The following is a 23595-nucleotide window of genomic DNA, read 5'->3' on the forward strand; positions in this document are numbered from 1 at the left end:
TGTTGTAAATTGTGATAGACTTATAGAGGTATAGAGCTGTACAGCATGGAAACAGACCCTTCAGACCAACTCATTCATGCTGACCAGCTATCTTGAATTAACCTAGGTCCCATTTGCCAGTATTTGGTTCATATCCCTCCAAACCCTTTCTATTCACATTCCCATTCATGTGCCTTTTAAATGTTGTAATTGCACCAGCCTCCACCACTTCCTCTGACAGCTCATTCCATAGACATACCACGGTCTGCGTGAAAAAGTTGCCCCTTAGGTCCCTTTTAAAATTTTTCTCTCTCAACTTAAACCTTTGCCCTCTTGTTTTGGACTCCCCCATCCCAGGGAAAAATAAAACCTTGTCTATTTATCCTATCTATGCCCCTCTATAAATCTCTATAAGGTCACCCCTCCGCATCTGACGCTCCAAGGAAAACATCTCCAGCCTATTCAACCTCTCCCTATAGCTCCAACCCTCCAACTCTGGCAACATCCTTGTAAACCTTTTCTGAACCCTTTAGAGTTTCACAACATCCTTCCTATAGCAAGGAGGCCAGAATTGAATGTAGTATTCCAAAAGCTGCTTAACCATAGATTCATAGAGATGTACACCATGGAAACAGACTCTTTGATCGAACTCGTCCATGACGACCAGGTATCCTAAACCAATCAAGTCCCACCTGCCAGCACCCGGCCCATGTCCCTCCAAACCCTTTCTATTCATATACCCATCCAGATGCCTTTTAAATGCTGTAATTTTACCAGCCTCCACCACTTCCTCTCGCAGCTCATTCCATACACGCATCCTTCTGCGTGAAAAAGTTGCCCCTTAGGTCCCTTTTAAATCTTTCCCCTCTCACCCTAAACCTCTGCCCTCAGTTCTACACTCCCCCACCCCAGGGAAAAAAACCTGGTCTATTTAACCCATCCATGCCCCTCATGATTTTATAAACCTCGATAAGGTCACCCCTCACCCTCCAACGCTCCAGGAAAAACAGCCCCAGCCTATTCAACCTGTCCCTATAGCTCAAACCCTTCAACCTTGGCAACATCCTTATCAATCTTTTCTGAACCCTTTCAAGTTTCATGCTAGGAGGGAGACCAGAATTGCACACAATATTCAAAAAGTGGCTGAACTAATGTCCCTCAACATGACTCTCAACTCCTATACTCAATATTCTGGCCAATAAAGGAAAGCATACTAAATGCCTTCTTCACTATCCTATCTACCTGCGACTCCACCTTCAAGGAGCTATGAACCTGCACTCCAAGGTATCATTGTTCAGCAACACTCCCCAAGACCTTACCATTAAGTGTATAAGTCCTGCTCTGATTTGCTTTTCCAAAATGCAGCACCTCACACTTATCTAAATTAAACTCCATCTGCCACTCCTCAGTCCATTGGTCCATCTGATCAAGGTCCCGTTGTAATATGAGGTAACCCTCTTCGCTGTCCACTACACGCTTAATTCTGGTTTCATCTGCAAACTTACTAACTATACCTCCTACGTTCACATCCAAATCGTTTATATAAATGATGAAAAGCAGTGGACCCAGCACCAATCCTTGTGGCACTCCACTGGTCACAGGCCTCCAGTCTGAAAAACAACCCTCCACCACCACCTACTTCTACTTTTGAGACAGTTCTGTATCCAAATCGCTAGTTCTCCCTGATTTCCATGTGATCTCACCTTGCTAACCAGTCTACTATGAGGAACCATGTCAAATGCCTTACTAAAGTCCATATAGATCACATCCACCACTCTGTCTTCATCAGTCCTCATCATTGATTAGATTAGATTAGATTCCCTACAGCGTGGAAACAGGCCCTTCGGCTACACCGACCCTCCGAAGAGTAACACACCCAGACCCATTTCCCTCTGACAAATGAACCTAACACTATGTTAGTATATAACATATGGTTTAGTATAGCCAGTTCACCTGGCCTGCACATCTTTGGACTGTGGGAAGAAACTGGAGCATCCGGAGGAAAGCCATGCAGACTCGGGGAGAATGTGCAAACTCCACACAGACAGTTGCCAGAGACAGGAATTGAACCCGGGTCTCTGGCACTGTGAGACTGTAGAACTCAAAATGGACATAGACAATTTAATGTAATGGGCAAATATTTGGCAAATAGTGCCCAATGTGAGAGAGTGTAGGGTTATGCATTTTGATATACAATATAACATAAGGATACAATATTTATGGTGGAGTTCAGGAGCAGATGGATCTGGGTGTATATGTGTACAGGTCTGGGTGTATATGTGTACAGGTCATTGAATGTGGCAAGGCAGATGGCAATAGCCGTTAATAAAGTAGACAGTGTCCTTGGCTTTATCGATACTGGCACAAAGCACAAGAGCAAGAAGGTAATGTTGAATTTGTATCAGAAGGTTGCTTGACGTGAACTCCACTGGTCAAAGGTCACAACCTTCTGTTGTGACATTGAATTAGAGAGACTGAATTGTTCTCCTTGGAGTCAAGAAGTCTAAGAGATGATCTGACAGAAATTTTGAAAATTCTGAGAGACCTGAATAGAGTAGACAAGGAGAAACTATTCCTGCTCATGAAAGGATTGAAATTGAAAGGACACAAATCAAAAATGATTTGCATGTGAAGGAAATACAACCTGAGCAGTCAGGGTCTGGAATGCATTGCCTGGAAATGTAGTGCAAGAAAGTCAACTGCAACATTCATGGAGGCATCAGGTGATTATTTGAGTAGAAGCAACATAGAAGAGTATGAGGAAAAGGCAGACAAATGGTACTAAGTCATAATACCTGTTGGAGAGCGGATGCAGCCATAATGGGCTGAATGGCCTCCTTTTGTACTGTAATAATTCTCTGATTCTATAAGCTAAAGCTGGACACATTCAGGTAATTCAACAAAATTGGAGTGAGTGTTCTGAAGAATGATCCTGACATGTTAACTCTGCCTTCTTTCTACAAATACTGACATACCTGCTGAGATTTTCCAGCAATTTCTGATTTTGTTTCAGATTTCCAAGATCTGCAGTTCTTTGGTGTTTTTTCTTTGCAATTAAGTGTTCTTCCTGGTGGTGTGACTATATGGTGAGAAGCCGATTGAACTATAACCCGGTGTTGTGTGATTTTAAACTTTGTCCACCCCAGGCCAACACCGGCACCTTCAAATCAGACAGATGGAGTTAGTGTCCACAACACAGAGTTAGCACCTGAAACAGAAGACTATGGATTTAGTATTCCCCGTATTTAATTGGATGATATTTCTGTTGTATTTGTATTGCTCAGGTTGTATTTCTGTTCATCCAGCACTGAATGTCTGGCAAACAGTCTGTTAAGTGGAGGTGTCAATGTACATGCAGAAACAAACATATTTTCAGATGATTTCCCAGAGGGACAGCAAGTAGATGAAAAATAATCGGGACCAAGCTTAAATCCTAAGGGAAACCCCACAACAATAATGGAAATACAAACGGCCATAATTTATTCATAAAATATTAGTATTTTGTCTGCAGCTTTTTGATATTTTCTTTTCTCCAACTGAATGTGTGATGAGGATCTCTTACTAATTAGATGAATGCTTCTCTTAGTGCTACCAAAATAAGAAGAAAGTAACAGTTGACAGTTGGCCTTGCTCCATGACATCTTGGGACAAGAGTGTCCCATTATATCTCTCTATAGAATTAGAATATATACAGGCACCTATTGAGTTGTTGTGGTGTCTGCTTAGTTCCGTTTGCCTTCTAGCACTTTGGATTCATTTTGTGTGGAGCAGTAGAATGATATGAATAATAATGTATCATTTTGAGAAGCACCTTGTTGTCCATCTGAACTTTTCCAGTTGCTTAGGCTGCTGTGCACTGCCTACATATATATTACCAGTGCCCAGGCTAGAGCATTTGTGAGGGCACGGAAGTCCTACATCAGGGTCCTAAGACCATAGAAATGGGAGTAAGAGTAGGCTGATTGGCCCCTCGAACCTGCTCTGTCATTCATGAAGATCATGATTTGACATTCCTCACGTCAACGTTCCTGTCCTTCCTGCAGTTTTCTGCAGTTTTTCTCCATTTAAATACTATTCTGTTCCTTTGTTCTCCCTTCCAAAATGAACAACTTCGTATTTACCAGCACTATACTCTGTTTGCTAACTTCTTGTCAACTTATTTAACCTCTCACTATCTCTCTTTAAATCGTTAAAACTCACACCAAGTTATGCTCCAACAGGTTTAATTGGAAGCACTAGCTTTCGGAGCGACGCTCCTTCATCAGGTGGTTGTGGAGTACACGATTGTACGACACCGAATTTATATCAAAAGTTTACAGTGTGATATAACTGAAATTATACATTGAAAAATACCTTGATTGTTTGTTCAGTCTCTCATCTGTTAGAATGACCATGTTAGTTTCTCTTCTTTCATATGTAACTCGCAAAACTTTTTTTAACAAGTTACATTCTCAAGTAAACTTTAACAATTGGTGTCAGCCCAGATAATGTATTGGGTATTAACACCTCAGTGTGCTGCTGTCTGTGCCATTATGTTTAGACTGATTCTAATCTTGAATTAACAGAATCTTACACGGATGTAAGATCTTACAATGTAACTCTGCAAGTACAAATTCACCCCACAAAATTATATGTGTATATGTGCATGTGGGTGTGTGTGGGGGGTTGTGAGTATCTGTGAGAATGAGTGTGGGTGTGTGTGTCTGTAGGGGTGTGTGTGTATGTGTGTGTGTGTGTGTGTAGGAGTGCGTGTGCGTGTGTGTAGTGCAATGGGGTCACCTATAGTGTGATATGAACCCAAGGTCCCGGTTGAGGCCATCCCTATGGGTACCGAACTTAGCTATCAGCCTCTGCTCGGCCAGTCTCCAAGACCACCTTGGAGGATGATCACTATGAATCTCTCAACCCCCGAGGCTCCCTGCCTTCATTCCTGATGAAGGGCTTTTGCCCGAAACGTCGATTTTCCTGCTACTCGGATGCTGCTTGACCTGCTGTGCTTTTCCAGCACCACTCTAATCTACATTCTGATTTCCAGCATCTGCAGTCCTCAGTTTTGCCTATGAATTTGAGCATCCTGCTCTCTTTCTCCCTCAGACCAATTACGCATTTACCTGAAAGAAATTCTCAACATTAAAGCAGGCTGATGCCCTGTCCCATTTGCTACAGCAAGGTCTCATAACTCCCATTCCTCTATAAAGGGACACACCGATTTAGAAAACTAAAATTTGGGCCTCAAACACTTGGTGTCTCCAACAATGCAATTTCCTTACTAAAACTAATATCTTAAAAATTATTTCCAGTATTAATGAATCTAATGAGATCAGATTAAAAATGTGTGTTTCACTGCAGTTGCTACTAAGTCTGTTGAATTTATCCTGTATTTTATGGATTTATTTTCTGATTGCCAGCATCCACAGTATTTTGCTCTGTTTTCAAGTTTGGGGTTGCCCGTTTGTAATGTATGTCTTTGGAAAAAAGAAGTTTCTAAGTGCATAAATCTATGTTGCAGCTCTGTCCTTCACTGCCTTATTACCTGAATTGTAATATTCTGATCCATGAGGTCAGCCTAGCTGGATGAGGAAATAAACAACACCTTGACCCTTCTTGCCTGATATTGGAATGCTCACATCATCCTTGCACTGTGTTGAGGGTAGCTGGGGTGGGGTAAATTTCTGAAAATTATATTCCTTTCCTCAGAGAATTGCTACAAAATCAAATGGAGAAATAACAAAGAAACAGGAGGCACCTGCAGTTGCAAAGGATCGGATAATGTTGTGTTTCTGCTGCTTAGCCGACAGTCACTGAGTCACCTGTTTATCTGATGCCTGTTATTGAACTGCAGCTTCCTCTTACTCCTGTGTTTATACATATGTGCAAAAGGTATCAGTAACTGACCTGACATAAATAAACATAGGTGTCCTATAATAGCCCAGTTAGTCACTTGCATGAGTCGTCTGCTGCATATTAATTTAAGAAGACATTTATAAAGATTTGTAGAACTTATTGACCACACTATGCTCTGTTCAGTTAATGTTTCTTCTGTGTTTCCAATCGACCGTGCAAAAATATCTTGATGGCATTACAAAAGGCTCAGGGATGTTAATGGAGCTTGATGTCATAATGAGGTGCTTTTAATACTTCTAATGTGAATGGGTTAGGATAATTGAAGACCTTATTAGTCATTTTGATGGATCTTTGAAATGACATATTCACTGTGCAGAAAGTGAAGTGGATCTGACACCTCAATATAAACTGTCAGAAGATATACTAATGACTAAGGGTAAGACAAGTTTTAGATGGTTGTGCTTTAGAAACTTTTTCTTTAGATTGTAAATTTAAAAAGACAGTTTTCGTATGTTGGACAAAAGCTGCAATTAATAGCTATCAAAAACATTAGCTACATGAAATTGTCCTCAGAAACATCAGCTTTCTCAACAAAGCTTCTAACATTAGTTTCTATTCCTCCTTGCCACTCATGAAAAACATTTTTTTTTTAATTTATATGTGAATACAGATACTGGGTGGCATTTAATTATTCAGTTATACAGGAATTCATATCTGAACCCAATTATGTCCTTCTTCACTGTCCCCACACATTAATTGATTTTTCCCTCCCTTTTTCTCAGTATCTTTCACCATCATATCATTCACATTTCTTGCATGTAGTTAATATACCGCATGGCCTCAGGAAGCTCAAGCACAAATACTTGCATTTTGAAAAGTCCAGCTAAAGACTACTTCCTGAGCTGAAGCAAGTTTATTGACAGTCAAAGCTTCACAAACTGTGTCTGAAAACTCTCACAATCCCTTGAGTTTGTTAGCAAGTTTGAGCAACTGTCAAATGATAGCATAATTTGTCAGGAGACTATTTGTTTATTCAGATAAGTTTCTGGAAGGTTGGGATCATGCCTTGGGAATATTTGCTTGCACACCAGTGTTTTATAAATTATTTTTAAGATTTATTTTGGGGGAACTGTAATGACGTCAACAGGGAATGATCACACAAGTCTGCCCAATATAGATGTCAACTTATCATTTCGGATTGGCATAGCAATGGCTGGTGAAATGAAATGCTGACAATTAACAATGTTGGCTTGATTGACAGTGCAGTGGTGAAGCCAGATGAAGAACCAGCACACAAAGTATGGTATTCCACATGGACTCTGAACACTCAAATCAAGCCTTATCCCATCCAACAAATCACTATGAATCTAACATTGTGCATTAGAATCAGTGGTATTCAAACATAGCAGTAAAGAAGATCTAAAATTTAAAAAGAGCTCAGACTCCTATTGTCAAACTGTTGTCTACAGTTAATTATGATGAATGGTAACACTACAATCCAACTTCAAAGTTGAAGATGTGATCATCAACACATTAAGTTTTTGAACATTTTATTGATTAATGAAATTGCTTTTCATTTTCCTCAGGAAAGATAATGCACATTGATACTTAAAGTAGAAAAGAATACAGAATTTAACCTAAAGTTTCAGTCTGAATATATCAGATGATGTGCTAAATATTCAAATTTAACCTGAGGATTTATTTGGTTATTGAAAACTACGTGCACCTCAGCAAAGCAGAACTGGACTGGACTGATGAAATATTTTCTCAGAGTGCTACTTATCTAAAGTAATTAACTTAATAACGCATTGGTCAATAAATTTACTAACTTCTGGTTATTATATTTATTTATTACTGGTTATAGATGACTGTAAAATTCTCATAATCCAACAGCTTTTTAAAGAGTGGTGCTTGTGTTGAGTTAAGGGTCTCCAGTATATCGCATGAAGCCACAGTTTTTACCGTTCAGCAGCCTGTCCCTTTCTTTCTCCCCCACAGGATGTGCATTTGTGAAATTTTCCGCACATGCAGAAGCCCAGGCAGCCATCAACGCCTTACACGGTAGCCAGACGATGCCAGTAAGTACAAGCACAGAAACTGAATTGTTTTAAATTCTTATTTAATTTGCCAAGTCCCAAAGCAATTTAAAGGTAATACAGAAAACAGAGTCTACAGTACTGATAATGACATGTCATCAAGAAAATTATGATTTTTCACCTTTATTCAATCAAAATTATCTGTGCATTTTCATTGCTATCAGCACAACATTTTGGAAAATGATATTGCACCTTTTTGTTTTGTGGCCTTGTCTGATTGAAACAAGAGTTGAAATTTCCTTATGGTAGCTCTTGTGATTCTTGAATCACGGTGTCTTATTTCATCAATGCCATGATTGGGCAGCGGGGGCATCTGCTGTGGGATGGAGTTCTGTAAAATGTATGAGTATTATACCAGGATCACGTTTAAGCCACTACAACTTCCTCTTTATAATAATGACGTATACTTGTTACTGCTCTCTTAAGTAGTCAGTGGAGATGAGGAAATGTGATAAAGGTTTAACCATTCACTGTAATTTGCATTAATTATAATCATATAATTCAGTTACAAAGGATTTTGGTAACAGAAGACGAGTGAATAAGTTTACAAAGTACATTTGTCAAATTCTACTCAAGCTGAAATACTCTATTTTTGGTAAGTAAATGGATTTGATAATGGGAAACATTTTTAGAAGCATTATGTATGAGCATTAGCTATGTCATCATGCACAGTATATGCATTCAAAACTACTTTTACTTTTAGTTTGTAAAGTTCACATTGAGTATTTCAGGCTTTTCTTGGCCTGGCCCTAGGCAACTCAATATTGGGTTTGTCACTTATGAAAATTGCTGACATTTTACACTTATGATATGAGAGTGAAAATGAATTTGAATTCTGTGGCAACCTATGTTAGTCTTGCAAAATGAACATGATAGAAAATCTGAAATCAAAATTAGTGAAGTAACAGAAGAAGAGCATGAGAAGAATTCAAAGTAATAAGAAAATAACTATAAGCTGGCCAGTGAACTTGATCATGGTGTATAAGTCAACATGTAAATGGAATCCTATTGATATACAGCAAAATGCAAATTAAGGTATATACTCAGTGTATAACCTTACAGCTAATACTCGTATAGTGGTCAGCTTCAATTTTGCAGCTCAGAAACACATGCTCAGAAATAAACTTGACTTATAAGTCAGGATCAATCAAATGATATGGCCATATTGCCAAGAAGATCCAAGGGACTGTAAGAACTCCCACACAGGAGGCTGTGGTGATCAACAAACAAACCTTGTTCTCACTTTTCAAAACGGCAACCACTTCCACTAACATTAGCATTTTATACTCAGTGTATAAGTATTTATGGAAAAGATTTTTTGAAGCTTAAAAGTCATGTTATAAATTAAGATTATTTATTAAATCTCATGGTATAATATTATACATCAGTTGGGTTTTCCAATCAAACAGAATTTATATCAAAATCACAATTATGCATACTGCAGACTGTTGGGTGAAATTTAGGAGGAATTTTTTTTGCAAGTATGAAAAATACACTCCATGATTGCTAACTCTTAACTCTGTGTTATAAGGTTCTAATTTAAATCCCATCCAAAGACCTCAGCATGGAATCTTGACTGGAGCACCAGTACAGTTTCTTTGAGTTGACATAAGTGTCAGGTTTCAAATGAAACATTAAATTTAACCAGGTGGACGGTAAAGCTGTTCCAGAAGATAATAAGATTGGCATTCTGTTGGGCTAAGAAAAAATGGACCACACAGCATTATTGATATGAATGTTTCCAATATATTCAAATTGAAGGAAATTGTCTTAAATGAATTGAATTTGAAGGAAAGTGGAATAGAATATAAACAAAAATTTGGATCTTACAGAAAACAGTTCTACCATGGAAACAGTTTGTAACCCTATAAAATAAGTTTTGGGCTTAGATGTTGTGGTCAAAAGCGAATAATAATGCTCAAGTTTATTCTCAAGACAAGCTTCCCACAAAGATCGAGCAATCTCTATGGTATGAACTTTCCCATTCTTAATGGAGTTTAAATCTTCAGCCCAGTCAAGGGGATTTCCAGGCATTTGTGGTTATTTTACTCTTTTCAGTCAGGATCAGCTGCAACCAACAGGATGGTATGTTGAGTTTAATCTAAGTTCAAGACAGGATATATAATTGATACAGCAAAATATATGACAAGTAGCGAACATCAGCCGAGATCAGGCAGGATGTCTGGCATAAATTTTTTCTACTTACTCCACTTTTCTTTTCGGTGTCTTATGCCCTAATAATTTCACAAACTAATCAAGGGTGTGAGCATGGAGCTCCCCTTAGAAGTATCTCTCTACCGCATATCGCACTGAGATCTCTCAAAAGCTCTTATTTTGTAAACGTTCTGTTTGGGGGACCTAGATAATACCAAGGCCATTTTGCACCCTAAAGACTTACTTTATTTCCAAATATCTTTAAAACATTTAAATCTTTGTTGAAACCTTGGCTTTGAGAACTTTAATGTTATTCACCTGCTGTTAGCTTCTTGAGTCTTCGGATGTATCTTCTGTGTTCAATTAATTAAAGCCTTACATCATTCCTTCCTCATTTCATTCCAAGCTGTTCTTCCTGATCAATTCTATTCTCCCAAGAACCATTCCATCTCTAGCCTTCAGACTAACTCACAAGATGTTCCGTTAGTTATATTTGTTCATGATCAGATGTTTATGTCTAAGGCTGCTCATTAAACCTGTTAACAAGCTGCTCATAAATAGCATTCAGTCCAGTGTTCTTATTTGCTATCAAAATGTTGAACCATGGATTGATTCACCACAGTAGCTTCTATTCTACTTCCACACACTAATTAACGTATCTATTTCAACAGGCATCTTAATTAAACAAAGATAAATGAAAAGTCTGCCATAGCTTTGTAGTATAGTTGTTGATTTAAGTATCTGTCCAGTTGCTCTCCCACTAGGCCTCATTTGTCCATGGCTCCTTGTTAGTTTAGCTTTAGCTGTCAACACCTAAGAATAATTATTCTCCTCACTTTGTTTCTCATGAAACACAATCTTACGTACTTTCCAGGAATATGAAAATTACAGCACTAACCTATTCCTTTATCTATTTCAGACTGTTATGCATTTTTTCACTCTTAACAAATCGAGATCGAGTTAGTAAGCAGGGTAAGCAGCCAATCACATTAAAATATTCTCATAGACAGCAACTGAAAACATAAAAGCATTATCATTATCACTTATCATTTAAAACTTCAAATAGCAATACATGATTAGACTTAGGTAAAAGCTAAACTAGAGATAAAATACATTTGTAATTTTTTTTAAAATAAGATATGAAATTTTATATCAAACTGGACATTAAGTGCATTCAATATTTCTTCATCAGAGTAGGTGAGGATGATTAGACGTTATCATGAACTTATAATTCCATCAAAAACCCAGTTATATCTAATCCAGCAAAGTGTAAATTTTAAAGGATGGAAGTCATCGTGAAGACCAGTGATTGCTTAGGGAGGACTCCAAAAAGCACACCCTGTAGAGGAAGATTGGATAACCGACAGCAATTTCTAGATGGTATCCTGATCATATTGCAGAATCAAAACACACTTTAAGGATCAGTAGATTCATGGGGGTGAATTTTACCAAAGATCAGTTGAAAATCAATTTTGGGCAGATTCATGGATGGTTTCTCTCTATGTGTTCTAGCAGGTTATTTCCCACAATTCTTGTGCTATAATAAACTTGCAGGCGTACTCACCATTACTCGGACTCTCTGGGATGTCTGCCTCCGGTGTCATATTTAAAACAGAGTGATGCACTAAGTTAATCAATGCCAGCCAGGTATAGCTCTTCATTGTATTCACAATGGGAAGAAACAAAATAAAGAAAGGCTTCTGAGGGCATTTGGGTGGCATAGGTGATGTGGCCTGGGTGAGATTAAGGGGTGGCAATGGCACAGTGACAATGTCACTGGAATAGAAATGTAAAACCCACAGTAATGTTCTGGGGCATGGGATCAAATCCCCTTGAATACCATTACAAAGTTAGCCCAAAGGTGACCATGATACCACTACTGATTGTCAGAAAGACCCATCCGGTTCACTAATGTCCTTTCAGGAAGGAGCTGAGCCTTCTTCACCAGGTCTGGCCTACAGACCTACACCAATGCAGTTGACTCTGAATTGCTTTCTGAGCGATTAGGAATGGACAATAAGAATTGGCTTAGCCAATGACACCCATAAAATCATAAAGAAAATAATGTTAAGATGTAGAAACTCACATTTGTAAATATGCTTGCACTCTCCATCATTACCTCTCTCATCAACTGAGCTACAAGAATCAGCGACACAGGATACCCATGCTTAGAGCTACGCACCATCTTTGAACCCTATCTAAAGGAAAGGAGCACTATTCTTCCCTTCATGTAATATATTTCATCAATCAGGACTGACTGTGATCCACTCTTCAGAAAGTAATGATCTGGAGCTTCTGACCCTGACTGCTCCAAGCAGCTAACTGACTGTGTCCCAGCCCCTAGACTGATATCGAACTTACTCTGCCTGTACCCCTCACTGATGACAGTCCTCTTGCCTTACTGAGAATTACTCCACTTAGACTTTCAAACATAGCCATTTAGTTGAAGCAAATGTGTAAGCTTCTTACACCTGGTGGAGGTGAGAGATTGATATACCTTGTTGGCTTCTGGTAGCATGACACCCCTTGACTGATTATTGCTGGCAGACATGACAAGCTTCTTGGCTTTGTGTCTACCTGAAGAGGCGAGGCAAGACAGAAATACTGTGAGCCTGTAAATCCTGACTGATATGGTAATGCACAAAGAGCCAAGGCAAGACAAGGTTACTGTGAACATCTAATTTGATGCAGAGTGAATGATCTCTGAGAGCAAACAAAAGGCTCTGAGATACATGCTGCTCCAATCCATATACCTGTCCCTTATGCAATGCAGGACCATTGCAGTACTCCACAGCACAGTCCCCATCCTAAGTGACCAGAGATGTATCATGTTGATGTGCTGAGGTTGGGTCAAGTCCAGTGGCAGGAGCTGGCAGGAGGTTGCTGTCCATGGAGTGTGCCCTGAGATGTTGGAGACTTCTGGACATGATAGAAGTCCAGGGGAGTGAGCAGCGAGCTGAAACTGCCAGATACTTGCTCAGCATGTAATGTTAGGAAATTTCACTGTCTAGTTTTTCTCTGTCACTTGGGAGAACAGCAAATTGCAAATAAAGGAAGTGAAAATTGGTTGTACTGAATTGTTAATGCAAGGAAATGGGCCTCACTAGTGAGATTCTCCTTCCACCATTTAAACATCAACTGGAAAATCAAACAACTTTTCTCACCTTCAGGAATCTGATTTTTCTAGTTTCACCACATCTTCCCAACTGACTCATCAATGCTCCCATTGTCAAGGGCTGGGAAAATGCAGCCAATGGTTACAACATTGATGGGTTTGCCTTCATTAGTCTGGCAAAATCGAGCCCTTGTTCTCAATAGAGACAGAAATGAGATCTGTGGTGTTGGAAAAGCACAGCCAGTCAGGCAGCAGCCAAGGAGTAGGAGAGTCGACACTCTTTGCTGATGAAGGGCTTATGCCCAAAATGTCGACTCTCCTGCTCCTTGGATGCTGCCTGACTGGCTGTGCTTTTCCAACACCACAGATCTCATTTCTGTCTCTTGGATGCTGCCTGACCGGGCTGTGCTTTTCCAGCGCCACACTCTTCGACTCTGATCTCCAGCATCTGTAGTCCTCGCTTTCTCCACAGAAATGAGATCTAAAACATTCAGATTTTTGTACAGTAAAGGAATTGAAGTAGAAGATTAACCATGATCTTCTTGAATGCTGAATAGGATCTGGGGGCATTGACCTATTCCTGCTCCTATTTCTTATGTTCGTATATTGTCAAAGCCTTCACAGAGGATGCTTAGATTGTGGGGCTCATGGGGAGAAAAATACTGTCGCAGTCTTGATGAGATGAATGACCTGTTTCTGTAACATTCTATGATTCTTAACTTCTCCTGAGAGTCGGTGAGGAAAAGTAAGTTCCAATGTAATAATCAGGAAGTTTTATATCACATAATTAAAATAAATAGATCAGGGCAACCAAACCAAAGAGATGAAAACACAAGAACCTTGATACAGATGATTGATTGTTTCTTGAAATAGTTGTGAGCAAAGTTGAGGACAGCTGCTGTATATGATTCAGTTTAGACTGGAAATGATGATACACATGAAATTAAATAAATACATGGTTTCTCAATATCATTGAATTAAGACTAAAACCCAAATAAAGACAATTTACAAATTCAAATGGAGTGAGTAGAGCAGTAGAGATGTATGTTTCTTTAAAGACTGTTGTAAATGGAAGAATATTGCATTCAAAAAAGCGGAAAAGATGATTTTGTTATTTGAAACTGCTTGAGCCCAAACTTTATCCAACAGGAGTACCTATCAGAAATTGAATGCCAAGTTCTATAGCTCACGGCCTGTACAATTTTTGGTTTTGATTAGTCCTGATCATTCCTCTTTGTTTTCAGGGTATGAAAATGAATGAACACAAAATTGCACAAGTCCCAAAAAATCACATAATTTTCTCATTCAAGCCATTCTTATGATCTTGCTGGTTGAACGTGCTTATACAGTAGCTTATAAAGAGTTTCACAAGGTAAAAGCAGACTTAATGGTTGGAATATAGTATAGTGTGTGGTGTCATATATGCCAGTGGCCCAGCTGAGTTCTCTCACACGATTATGTATTTTCCAGCACATTAGCAATGCAAATGTGACGTTGTAAAAGTTACTTGCCAAAGCACATGGCAAGCGAGCTGGAATTTCTGGTCACTGGCAAGCCTTTGCGCTTGGGGGGGATTTGATGCCATGCATAATACCAAGCTGAATCCCGCTTCTGATGCTGCAAGACAGGAACTTGACCTCAGCCTCCTACAGCAGGATAGATGCTCGCCAAGAAGCTCTGTTGGCTTGCCATTTCATAGAAAGTGCCCTGCACATGTTGCTGGAAGGGATGACTGAAAGACAGAACATTCTCACCCCAGGGAATGAAACTAGGGACCAACACATCAGAACCACCCAGCCTAGGTGCAGGCAGCAGTCCAGGTGAATGCTGTTGGTCCTCACAAAAGGGGCAGCAGACAGTGCTGCCCAACAAACTCTGTGATCTCCCATTTGTTGCAAGTATGAGAGGTATATCTGTGACTTCACACTCACAGTGCCATCATTCAGTCTCACTCTGCCACCACACAAAGATGGACCACTAGCTTTGGCATAGATGCAGAATGTCACCTAAGGACTTATATCTACTTCATCCTCTCAGTTGACTAACCCTTCCTGCCCACAGTGCTGCTTCCTTGCCAGCTCCCCACTTGTTTGTGAATTATCATAAGCTGCTCCTGCTTCTTTCACACTCAATTCTCCTCTTTATCTCAGAAATCTGGTCCATCCCCAGGCCCAGAGGACCAAGACAGGTGGCATGGTGAGGGAGGGGGCATGTTGTTATGGCCGACATCAAATGCCTCGTACCCTTTATGAGCAGGAAGTTCAGCACCATTCCCATTGGTGACAGGGAGACATCAATGGAACAACAGCCAATGACATCTGCTCCTCCCAGGTGAGCCTTGAAGCCATCATGTTGCCCTGCAGAAGATTTTCTCTACCCTCGCCAATGAATTGCCTTTGACAGACACCAGCAGCAGCTAAGAATCCTCAATGAGAAACAGGCTCAGCCCCTTGCACCAACACCACCTCCAAGGTGGAAGCCTCTGATCCTTCACTGGGAAGGATCTTCATTCGGACCCTCTGCCAGCTGAGACATATACCCTCAGTAGATACCTGAGCTCCATTAAACTGGGTGGCACAATCTGGTACACACATCACTAATATGTGCTCAAAGCCAGTGGGGAAAAAAATGCCCCAGGTCTCTGACACTCAGAGGGCTGCCAGAGACCAGGCACCTGCTGAGCCCAAGGTAGAAGATGAGCTTCTGTGCTCAGCTCAAAGTGACATGGTTAACCTGCAAAAAGAGGCAGGGGAATATCAGGCAGTGATGCCAAAGGAGACTTGAGCAAAAGATAGAGGAATCCATCATTCCCACTAATGGGGTGACTCCACCGTACGAGTATCTGGTTATTTTTTATTCACTTCTGGGACATGGGTGTCGCTGGCCTGACCAGTATTCATTGCCTGACCTAGCCTTCCTTGAGAAGGTGGGGGTGAGCTGCTTTCTTAAACTGCTGCAGTCCATGTGCTGTAAATAGACCCATATTGCCTGAGGGAGGAAATTCCAGGATTTTGAAGCAGTGACTGTGAATAAATGGTGATATATTTCCAAGTGAGGATGGTGAGTGGCTTGGAAGGGAACTTGCAAGGGGTCTTCCCATGTACCTGCTGCTCTTGCCCTACTGGATGGAAATGGTCTAGGGTTTGGAAGATGCCTTCTAAGGAGCTTTGACGAACTCCTGCAGTGCATTTTGTCGATAGTACACACTGCAGCTACTAAGCATTGGTGCAAAAGGGAGTGATGCAAATCAAACAGACAGCGTTTTCCTGGAAAATTTGAGTTGGTATGGCGAGAGTAGAACTCATGACCCCAGAGCATGACCTGGTTCTCTGGACTACTAGTCTAGTGACAGTACTAAGACACCATCACTTCCCACTGCCACCATGGAAACGGTGGTGACTGCCTTGGAGATCCAAGGAGATCCTTGGAGATCCAGTGTCTGCATGGCTATGTGCTCAGACCTGAACTCCTGACCATTGTGAATATATGTTCACTTGTACTGTTTATTGTCTGCTGTAGGCTTATTGTCTGGTTAAGCAGAATGGAGTAAAGATGTGCTATGTTACAATCAATAAACGTTAGCACTTTTTCATAATCAGCAAATTGGATGACTGCATTTAGCCTCCTCCATCAGGGAACCACACACCTGTAGATGGGAGTTTGCAGCAAAGGTACCACCATCTCGGGGACTTTGAGGGTAATGGTAAGGTGTGTACACATCCACACACACACACAGAAATACACACACATAAAAACACCCACATAAACACACACACATACGTACAGAAATACATGCACACAAACACACCCACACAAATACAAACACACACACGCACACATACATACAGAAATACACACACGCAAACACATCCACACAAACACACACATGCGCACAAATGCACATACACAAACACACACACACACACACAGTTTAGGGGAAGATCTGTCAGAAATATGCTCAGGAATCGCAGCTGTATGGAGAAGGCTCATTGTTTCTGAAGCATTGAAGAAATAGTGATGGGGATGTTAGAGAAAGTCTCACTCCAGCTCAGTTGTCCTGAAAGTGGGTGACTATCAGGTTCTTGCTGCCCTCTCTTGTTTTCTGTATTGTTGCACTGCCTTCACCTCTTTGACACTGTCCTGAACTATCTCAGCATCCTCATCCTCAACTTCCTCTCACTGCTGCATCTCATTCTCAGCCAACACATCCCTGTTTTTGAAACGGAGATTGGAGAGGATGCAGCACACCAGTATGATGCAGGACACACACTCTGTGGGTACGCTGTGTGGCACTCCCCGAGTGGTCCACTTATCTTCAGTAAGCCTCTGGGCTGTTCTGGAGTGCCACTGATTAAAATGTGGGCATCGTTGGATCTCCATCATCAGCAGTGTCAGTATTCCTTAAAGATGTCATCAGCAGTTGGGGTGGGATATCCCCTATTTCCCAGCAACCAGCCTTGTATGGACCATGACTGCACTAGTATATACAAATTGTCACAACGTCCTGGATATCTCACGCAGTCTGGAAACACCTCTCTGTTATGGTCTCTAATTGTTTTGAACATGAAGAGGGTGTTCATAAAGACTGCTAGTTGTTGATGGGCCACACTTGTAATCCCACAGAGCTCCCTGGTTCCTCTCTGAAACAGATAGCTTACAAAATCAAAATAAGAGGAGCCATTACCTTTCAGGCTCTCCTGGGAGGGACTGCCACTGAGTCCTTCTGTCCAACAGCTGGTATTGGTGACATAATGGCGTGACCTTAATCTTCTGTACTGGGTCTCAGACATTTTCAGGGAGCTTCACCTAAGTAAGGTGATCTGGTTACACAGCAGACATCTCCTCCTCTTGCTCTGTGGTGGATCATGTCATGTTGCCTGTCCCTCTGGAGGCGGGCGGACAGGCGGTAGTGAGAGGCTGGTGGGCAGGTTATGGTGAGAGGCTGGTGGGCAGCTGACAATGAGAGGTTGGTAGGCATGAGGTGGTAGGAGGCTGGTGGGCAGGCGGTGGTGGGAGGCTGGAGAGTAGGTGGCATTGGGAGGTTGGTGGGAAGGTGATAGTGGGAGGCTGGTGGGCAGGTGATGGTGGGAGGCTGGTGGGAAGGTGATGGTGGGAGGCTGGTGGGCAGGTGATCTTGTGGGCAGGCGATGGTGGGCAGGCAATGGTGGGACAGCGGTAGTGGGAAGCTGGTGAGTAAGTGATGGTGAGAGGTTGGTGAGCAGACAGTGGTGGGAGGTTGGTGGGAAGGTGACGATGGGAGGTTGGTTGGCATTTGGTAGTGGGAAGTTGGTGGGCAGGTGGCAGTGGGAGGCTGAAGAACAGGCAGTAGTGGGAGATTGGTGGGCAGGTGGCGGTGGGAAGTTGGTGGGCTGGTGATGGTGGTTACAGCTCTTGTTGTGCCAGTCTTGTACACAGGTTCTGTTATACCAGGTGTAATGCAAAAAGAACAATGAGATTGGCCTCTGCTGCTGTGTCTTCACTTGACACAGGACTGTGAGAAAAGGAAGTACACAGTTTTCAATCCTAACATCGTTTCCCATGAAGCTGCAGGTTATGCCTCACAGAGGTTGGTGGCAGTAACCCGACAGAATGGTCTAATGAGTATATAGTTATATGTAGAGAGGATCTTACAGGAACTTGGAAACATTTAGTGAAGCAAGATTTCCTTCAAGTGCGATCCTAATCCTGCCCATGCTCAGGAATTATCTTTCACTCATGTAAGTGCCCCATGATTCCTTTGCATTAAGCAGATGCCTAGAGTCGCTCCACTGCCACCTTCAGTGGCAATGTTCAAGTAGGTTTATTATTGCGTGTAAGGACATGGCAGCCATAATGTTTTAATTTTCAGTAGAGTCTGTGAACCTTTACCAATTGGGCGGATAAGGTTTTGAGTGAATGTACTTCATTCCATTGTTGAAAAATGTGTTGCTGGAAAAGCGCAGCAGGTCAGGCAGCATCCAAGGAGCAGGAGAATCGACGTTTCGGGCATAAGCCCTTCTTCAGGAATGGCTTATGCCTGAAACGTTGATTCTCCTGCTCCTTGGATGCTGCCTGACCTGCTGCGCTTTTCCAGCAACACATTTTTCAGCTCTGATCTCCAGCATCTGCAGTCCTTACTTTCTTCATTCCATTGTGTCATGTTGACCTCAGAAATCACAAGATGGCAATTAGGACACAATGTATTCCTAAACATTCATTTGTGCTGACTGTGTAATATTGGATAGTGCAAGGAAGCTCTTTCAAGCCACTTTAAAAACAGTTAAGTCAAAATAAATCAAATTAGAAAAAATAAACCAATTAGACTGGCAAAAGAGTACCAGTCCCTTCAAGGTTCACTGTAACAGAAATCAAATGTACAAACTGTAAAATATCAAAATTCAAAATGAAATGTTTTGTTTGAGGTTAATGATGTTCCCTAATAGGTGCAGTGGTCCTCAAGTGTGCCAATGGATACTACATTGCATTTTCTCCAAGGACATTGGGCATGCACAGATCATCATACAGCATAGAAACAAACCATTTGGTCCAACTCATTAATGCTGACCAGGTTTCCCAAGCTAAACTCGTCCCATTTGCCTGCCTTTGGCCCATATCCCTCTAAACCTCTCCTATTCAGGTGCCAGTCCAAATATCTTTTAAATGTTGTGATTTATACTTGCACCTACCACTTCCTCTGGCAGTTCATTCTGAAAATGCACCACGCTTCGTGTGAAAAATCTGTCTCTCAAGTCCCTTGTAAATCTTACCATCTCTCTCTCTCTCTCTCTCTCCAGCTTTGATTTCCCTACCCTAAGAAAAAGACCTTGGCTATTCACCTTATCTATGCCCCTCATGATTTTATAAACCTTTATCAAGTCACCTCTCAACCTCCTACGTTCCAGGGAAAAAAGCCCCAGCCAATCCAGCCTCTTCTTATAACTCCAACCTTCCAGTCCCAGTAACATCTTTGTAAATCTTTTCTACACTTATTCCAATTTAGTAATATCCTTCCAATAGCAAGGTGACCAGACCTGCATGCAGTATTCCAAAAGAGGCCTCACCAATGTCCTGTACAACCGCAACACGATATCCGAACTCCTATACTCAGTGTCCTGACCAGTGAAGTGCCAAATGCCTTTGTCACCAGTCTGTCGACCTGTGATGCCACTTCCAAGGAACTGTGCACCTGAACCCCGAGGTCTCTCTGTTCAACCACACTTCCCAGGACCTGAGCCATTAACTGTGTAAGTCCAGCCTTGGTTTGTCTTACCAAAATGCAGAATTTCGCATTTATCTAAATTAAAATCCATCTGTCATTGGCCCAGCTGATCAAGATCCCATTGTACTCTTAGATAACCTTCTTCACTGTCCAGTATATCACCAATTTTGGCGTCATCCTCAAACGTACTAACCCATAAACTTACTAGCTGTGCTTTCTAGCTTCTAATGCAAATCATTTTATAAATGACAAACAACAGTGGATTCAGTACTGATCCCTGATCCCTGCAGAACACCATTGGTCATAGGCCTCCAGTCCGAAAAACAAACCTCTACCACAGACATCAAGCCAATTTTGTAACCAATTAGCTCGCTCTCCCTGGATCCCCGGAGGACTAATTTTATTAATCAAGATTAGAGTAGTGCTGGAAAAGCACAGCAGGTCAGGCAGCATCCGAGAAACAGGAAAATCGTTGTTTCGCGCAGGAGCCCTTCATCATTCAGCATCTTCAGCATCTGCAGTCCTAACTTTCACCTAACTTTATTAATCACTCTACTAGGCAGAACCTTGTTGAAGGTCTTGCTAAAGTCCATATGGACAATGTTTCCCGCTCTGCCCTCATCAATCTTGGTCACATCCTCAAAATGCTCAGCCAAGTTTGTGAGACACAATTTTCCATGCACGAAGCCACGCTGACTATCCTTCATCAATCCTTGCCTCTCAAATTGCATGTAAATCCTGTCTCTTAAAATCTCTTCCAACAACTTCGCTGCTACTGATGTTAGACTTACCAGTCTATAGTTCCCAGGCATTTCCTTGCAGCCTTACATAAATAAAGGCACAACATTAGATTCCCTCCAGTCTTTTGGCACTTCCCCTGTAGCTATTGAGATTACAAATATCTCGCTAATGACCTCACAATTACTTTCCTAGCTTTCCACAATGACCTGGGATACACCTGATCAGACCCAGGGACCTATCTACCTTCATGTGTTTTAAGACCTCCAGTACCTCCTCTTCTGTGATGTGGACTGTTTTCAAGCATACAGCAAAGCTTTTAGATGAGGAATGTCGAGATTCTACTTAACTGTGAATCGAAGGCAAACATGTGGTTTATTCACTGACTCTTGCTGAGTGTTTGCTTCTCAGCAGGCTTTAGATTCCAAAGTTGAAATCTATCCCCTTTCAAAAAAATAGTGACTTACTCCAACCATTTTAGGTGCTGTTTTGTTAACATCAAAACCTTATGCTCTATTGATTTTTAGAAGAACATGGTGATGTTGCAACTTTGTCATCAGTGAGTTCTGGCCTTGCCTGTGACCACCTATCCCCAATTCTCTCTGATTCTTCATGTTCCCTATTGTGTTTTCATCTCAGTGCACTTGATGACCCTTCATTGTCCCCATTTCAGTTGAGCCCTTTTATGTGATCATCATGTGCCTACTTTATCCCTCAAGCCCCTGGCTATTGAAGTCACTATTACCTTAGTAGTTCTAGACCTTCCACTACTCAAGGTCAGAGTGACTATGACTTGGCTTGAGCCCACCTTCCAGATAGTCCCTTCTGATAGACTGCCAGATCCCCTCCAACTGTATTTACTGCGACGTGCTGCCCCTTTAACAAGGTTATGTTGTCCCTAGTGTTTTTCAAGAGGGGTCAATAAGGCAGCGGTGCTGATTTGACTGGAAATGGTTACTTGAAAACAATAGCAGGGGAATGGCCAGTCCTCCCAGTTCAGGTCTGTCTTTGAGTTTAGTTTTAGCAAGCAGTCAGAAAACTGCTGGAAACAGAGAAGCAGTTACAGTGAAAAGAGGTTCCATGCTTCCACACATGTTTCTTGCCTGAACTTTCTCTCTGAAATGCCTCCCACCTGTATGAATCTGTGTTTGAATTTACCTTTTACCAGGGAGTGTGTTTATGGGATGTTGTGCGAATTGGAACAGTTTCATTAACTTACGATAGAATCGGTTGGGTTATCAAATAAGTTACTCTAAATTTTGTTTTCTTTTGTTTGTGTTTAAATGAATTCTGTTTTGTGTAAAGCTGAGTGGTTTGACCAGCTGCATCACTACTGAAATATTCACTGTATACTTGCCTAAGCAAAAATAAAAGTTAAGTTGTGGTTCTGTTCGCCGAGCTGGGAGTATGTGTTGCAGACGTTTCCAGCTTGTATCAACCGGAAGCGGCAGGTACAAATCACTATAAATGCCGGAGGAAACATCACAGAAGCGCTTCACAGGAGGCTCCCAAGCACTGAGGATGTCACCTAGACAGGGGACGAAACGTCTGCAACACATACTCCCAGCTCGGCAAACAGAACCACAACAACGAGCACCCGAGCTACAAATCTTCTGCCAAACTTTGAATAAAAGTTAAGGTCTGGGTTACCTTCTTAAAATGTTTTGAGGGGGTCTAGCCTGGTCCATAACAATACCTATCACCTTTCATTGTAGCTTATCCTTCAGTGACCAAATCTAATGGGGCCAATCCCTTGAGTTGATTTGCCCACAGCCGTGACAACAATATGGATTGACCCCTAAAATCCCCCTAGATTATGTGCACCCCACCCCACTTTTTCAGTTGACTGTGGCCCAACCCTTAGACTGATTTGGCAGTAGTATCATGACTGAAAAAGCAGTCAGTGAAGAACTAAATGTATTTGAGGAAGTAGGATCCTGTTGGGGAAGTCTAAGGGGAAGCTAGGAGGGAGCTCAGAGGTCGAGGTGGTTATGATTGGAGGACCCAGTGGAATGTCCCATGGAAAGTTAGGAGAAGGTTGGAAGATGGGAGCAGGCTTACAATGGAGGATGGCGACTTGTTGAAACAAACAAGCAGGATCCAGTTGCTAAGGGGAAAGCAATTATTTCCTGAGTTCCAACACTCCTTCCCTTCCTTAGCTTCATGAATCCTTAACAGACTCGGGAAACCTGGTTGGCCAGAGTTCAATATGGCTCAATCTGATGCTGCCGATCTCATCATATTTAAATTGCCAGCCTGACTCTCAAAAGGAGCTCTGTTGCCCTGTAGCCCATGTTTTCATCCCGCCTTGTTAAAACTAAGAGCTAAGTTAGGTTTCACTCTTTTTACATTGACCTTCTATCTGACCCAAAGCTGTAAATTCTTGGGATTAAAAACTCCCCGGTTAATGTTATTTCTGTCTCCACAGATACTGGCTGGGCTGCTTAACAGCACTCTCTTTGATTTTATGC

The 23595-nt window shown here is 41.6% G+C and overlaps 1 protein-coding gene across 6 annotated transcripts in view; it reads left to right on the plus strand.

The window, feature by feature from the left end:
• The window catches only part of celf4 (CUGBP, Elav-like family member 4), a 1180733-nt gene that overhangs the window by 845590 nt on the left and 311548 nt on the right, over window positions 1-23595 (plus strand). For all 6 annotated transcript variants that reach the window (XR_006310714.1, XM_043685031.1, XM_043685094.1 and 3 more), the window contains one exon: window positions 7822-7901. Coding sequence is in view for 5 of the 6 variants with exons in the window: in XM_043685031.1 (XP_043540966.1) it covers window positions 7822-7901 (80 nt within the window). In the remaining variant the exon portion in view is untranslated. The remainder of the gene's footprint in view (window positions 1-7821; window positions 7902-23595) is intronic.

Source organism: Chiloscyllium plagiosum, chromosome 1, assembly GCF_004010195.1.
Source record: "Chiloscyllium plagiosum isolate BGI_BamShark_2017 chromosome 1, ASM401019v2, whole genome shotgun sequence".
Lineage (NCBI taxonomy): Eukaryota > Metazoa > Chordata > Chondrichthyes > Orectolobiformes > Hemiscylliidae > Chiloscyllium > Chiloscyllium plagiosum.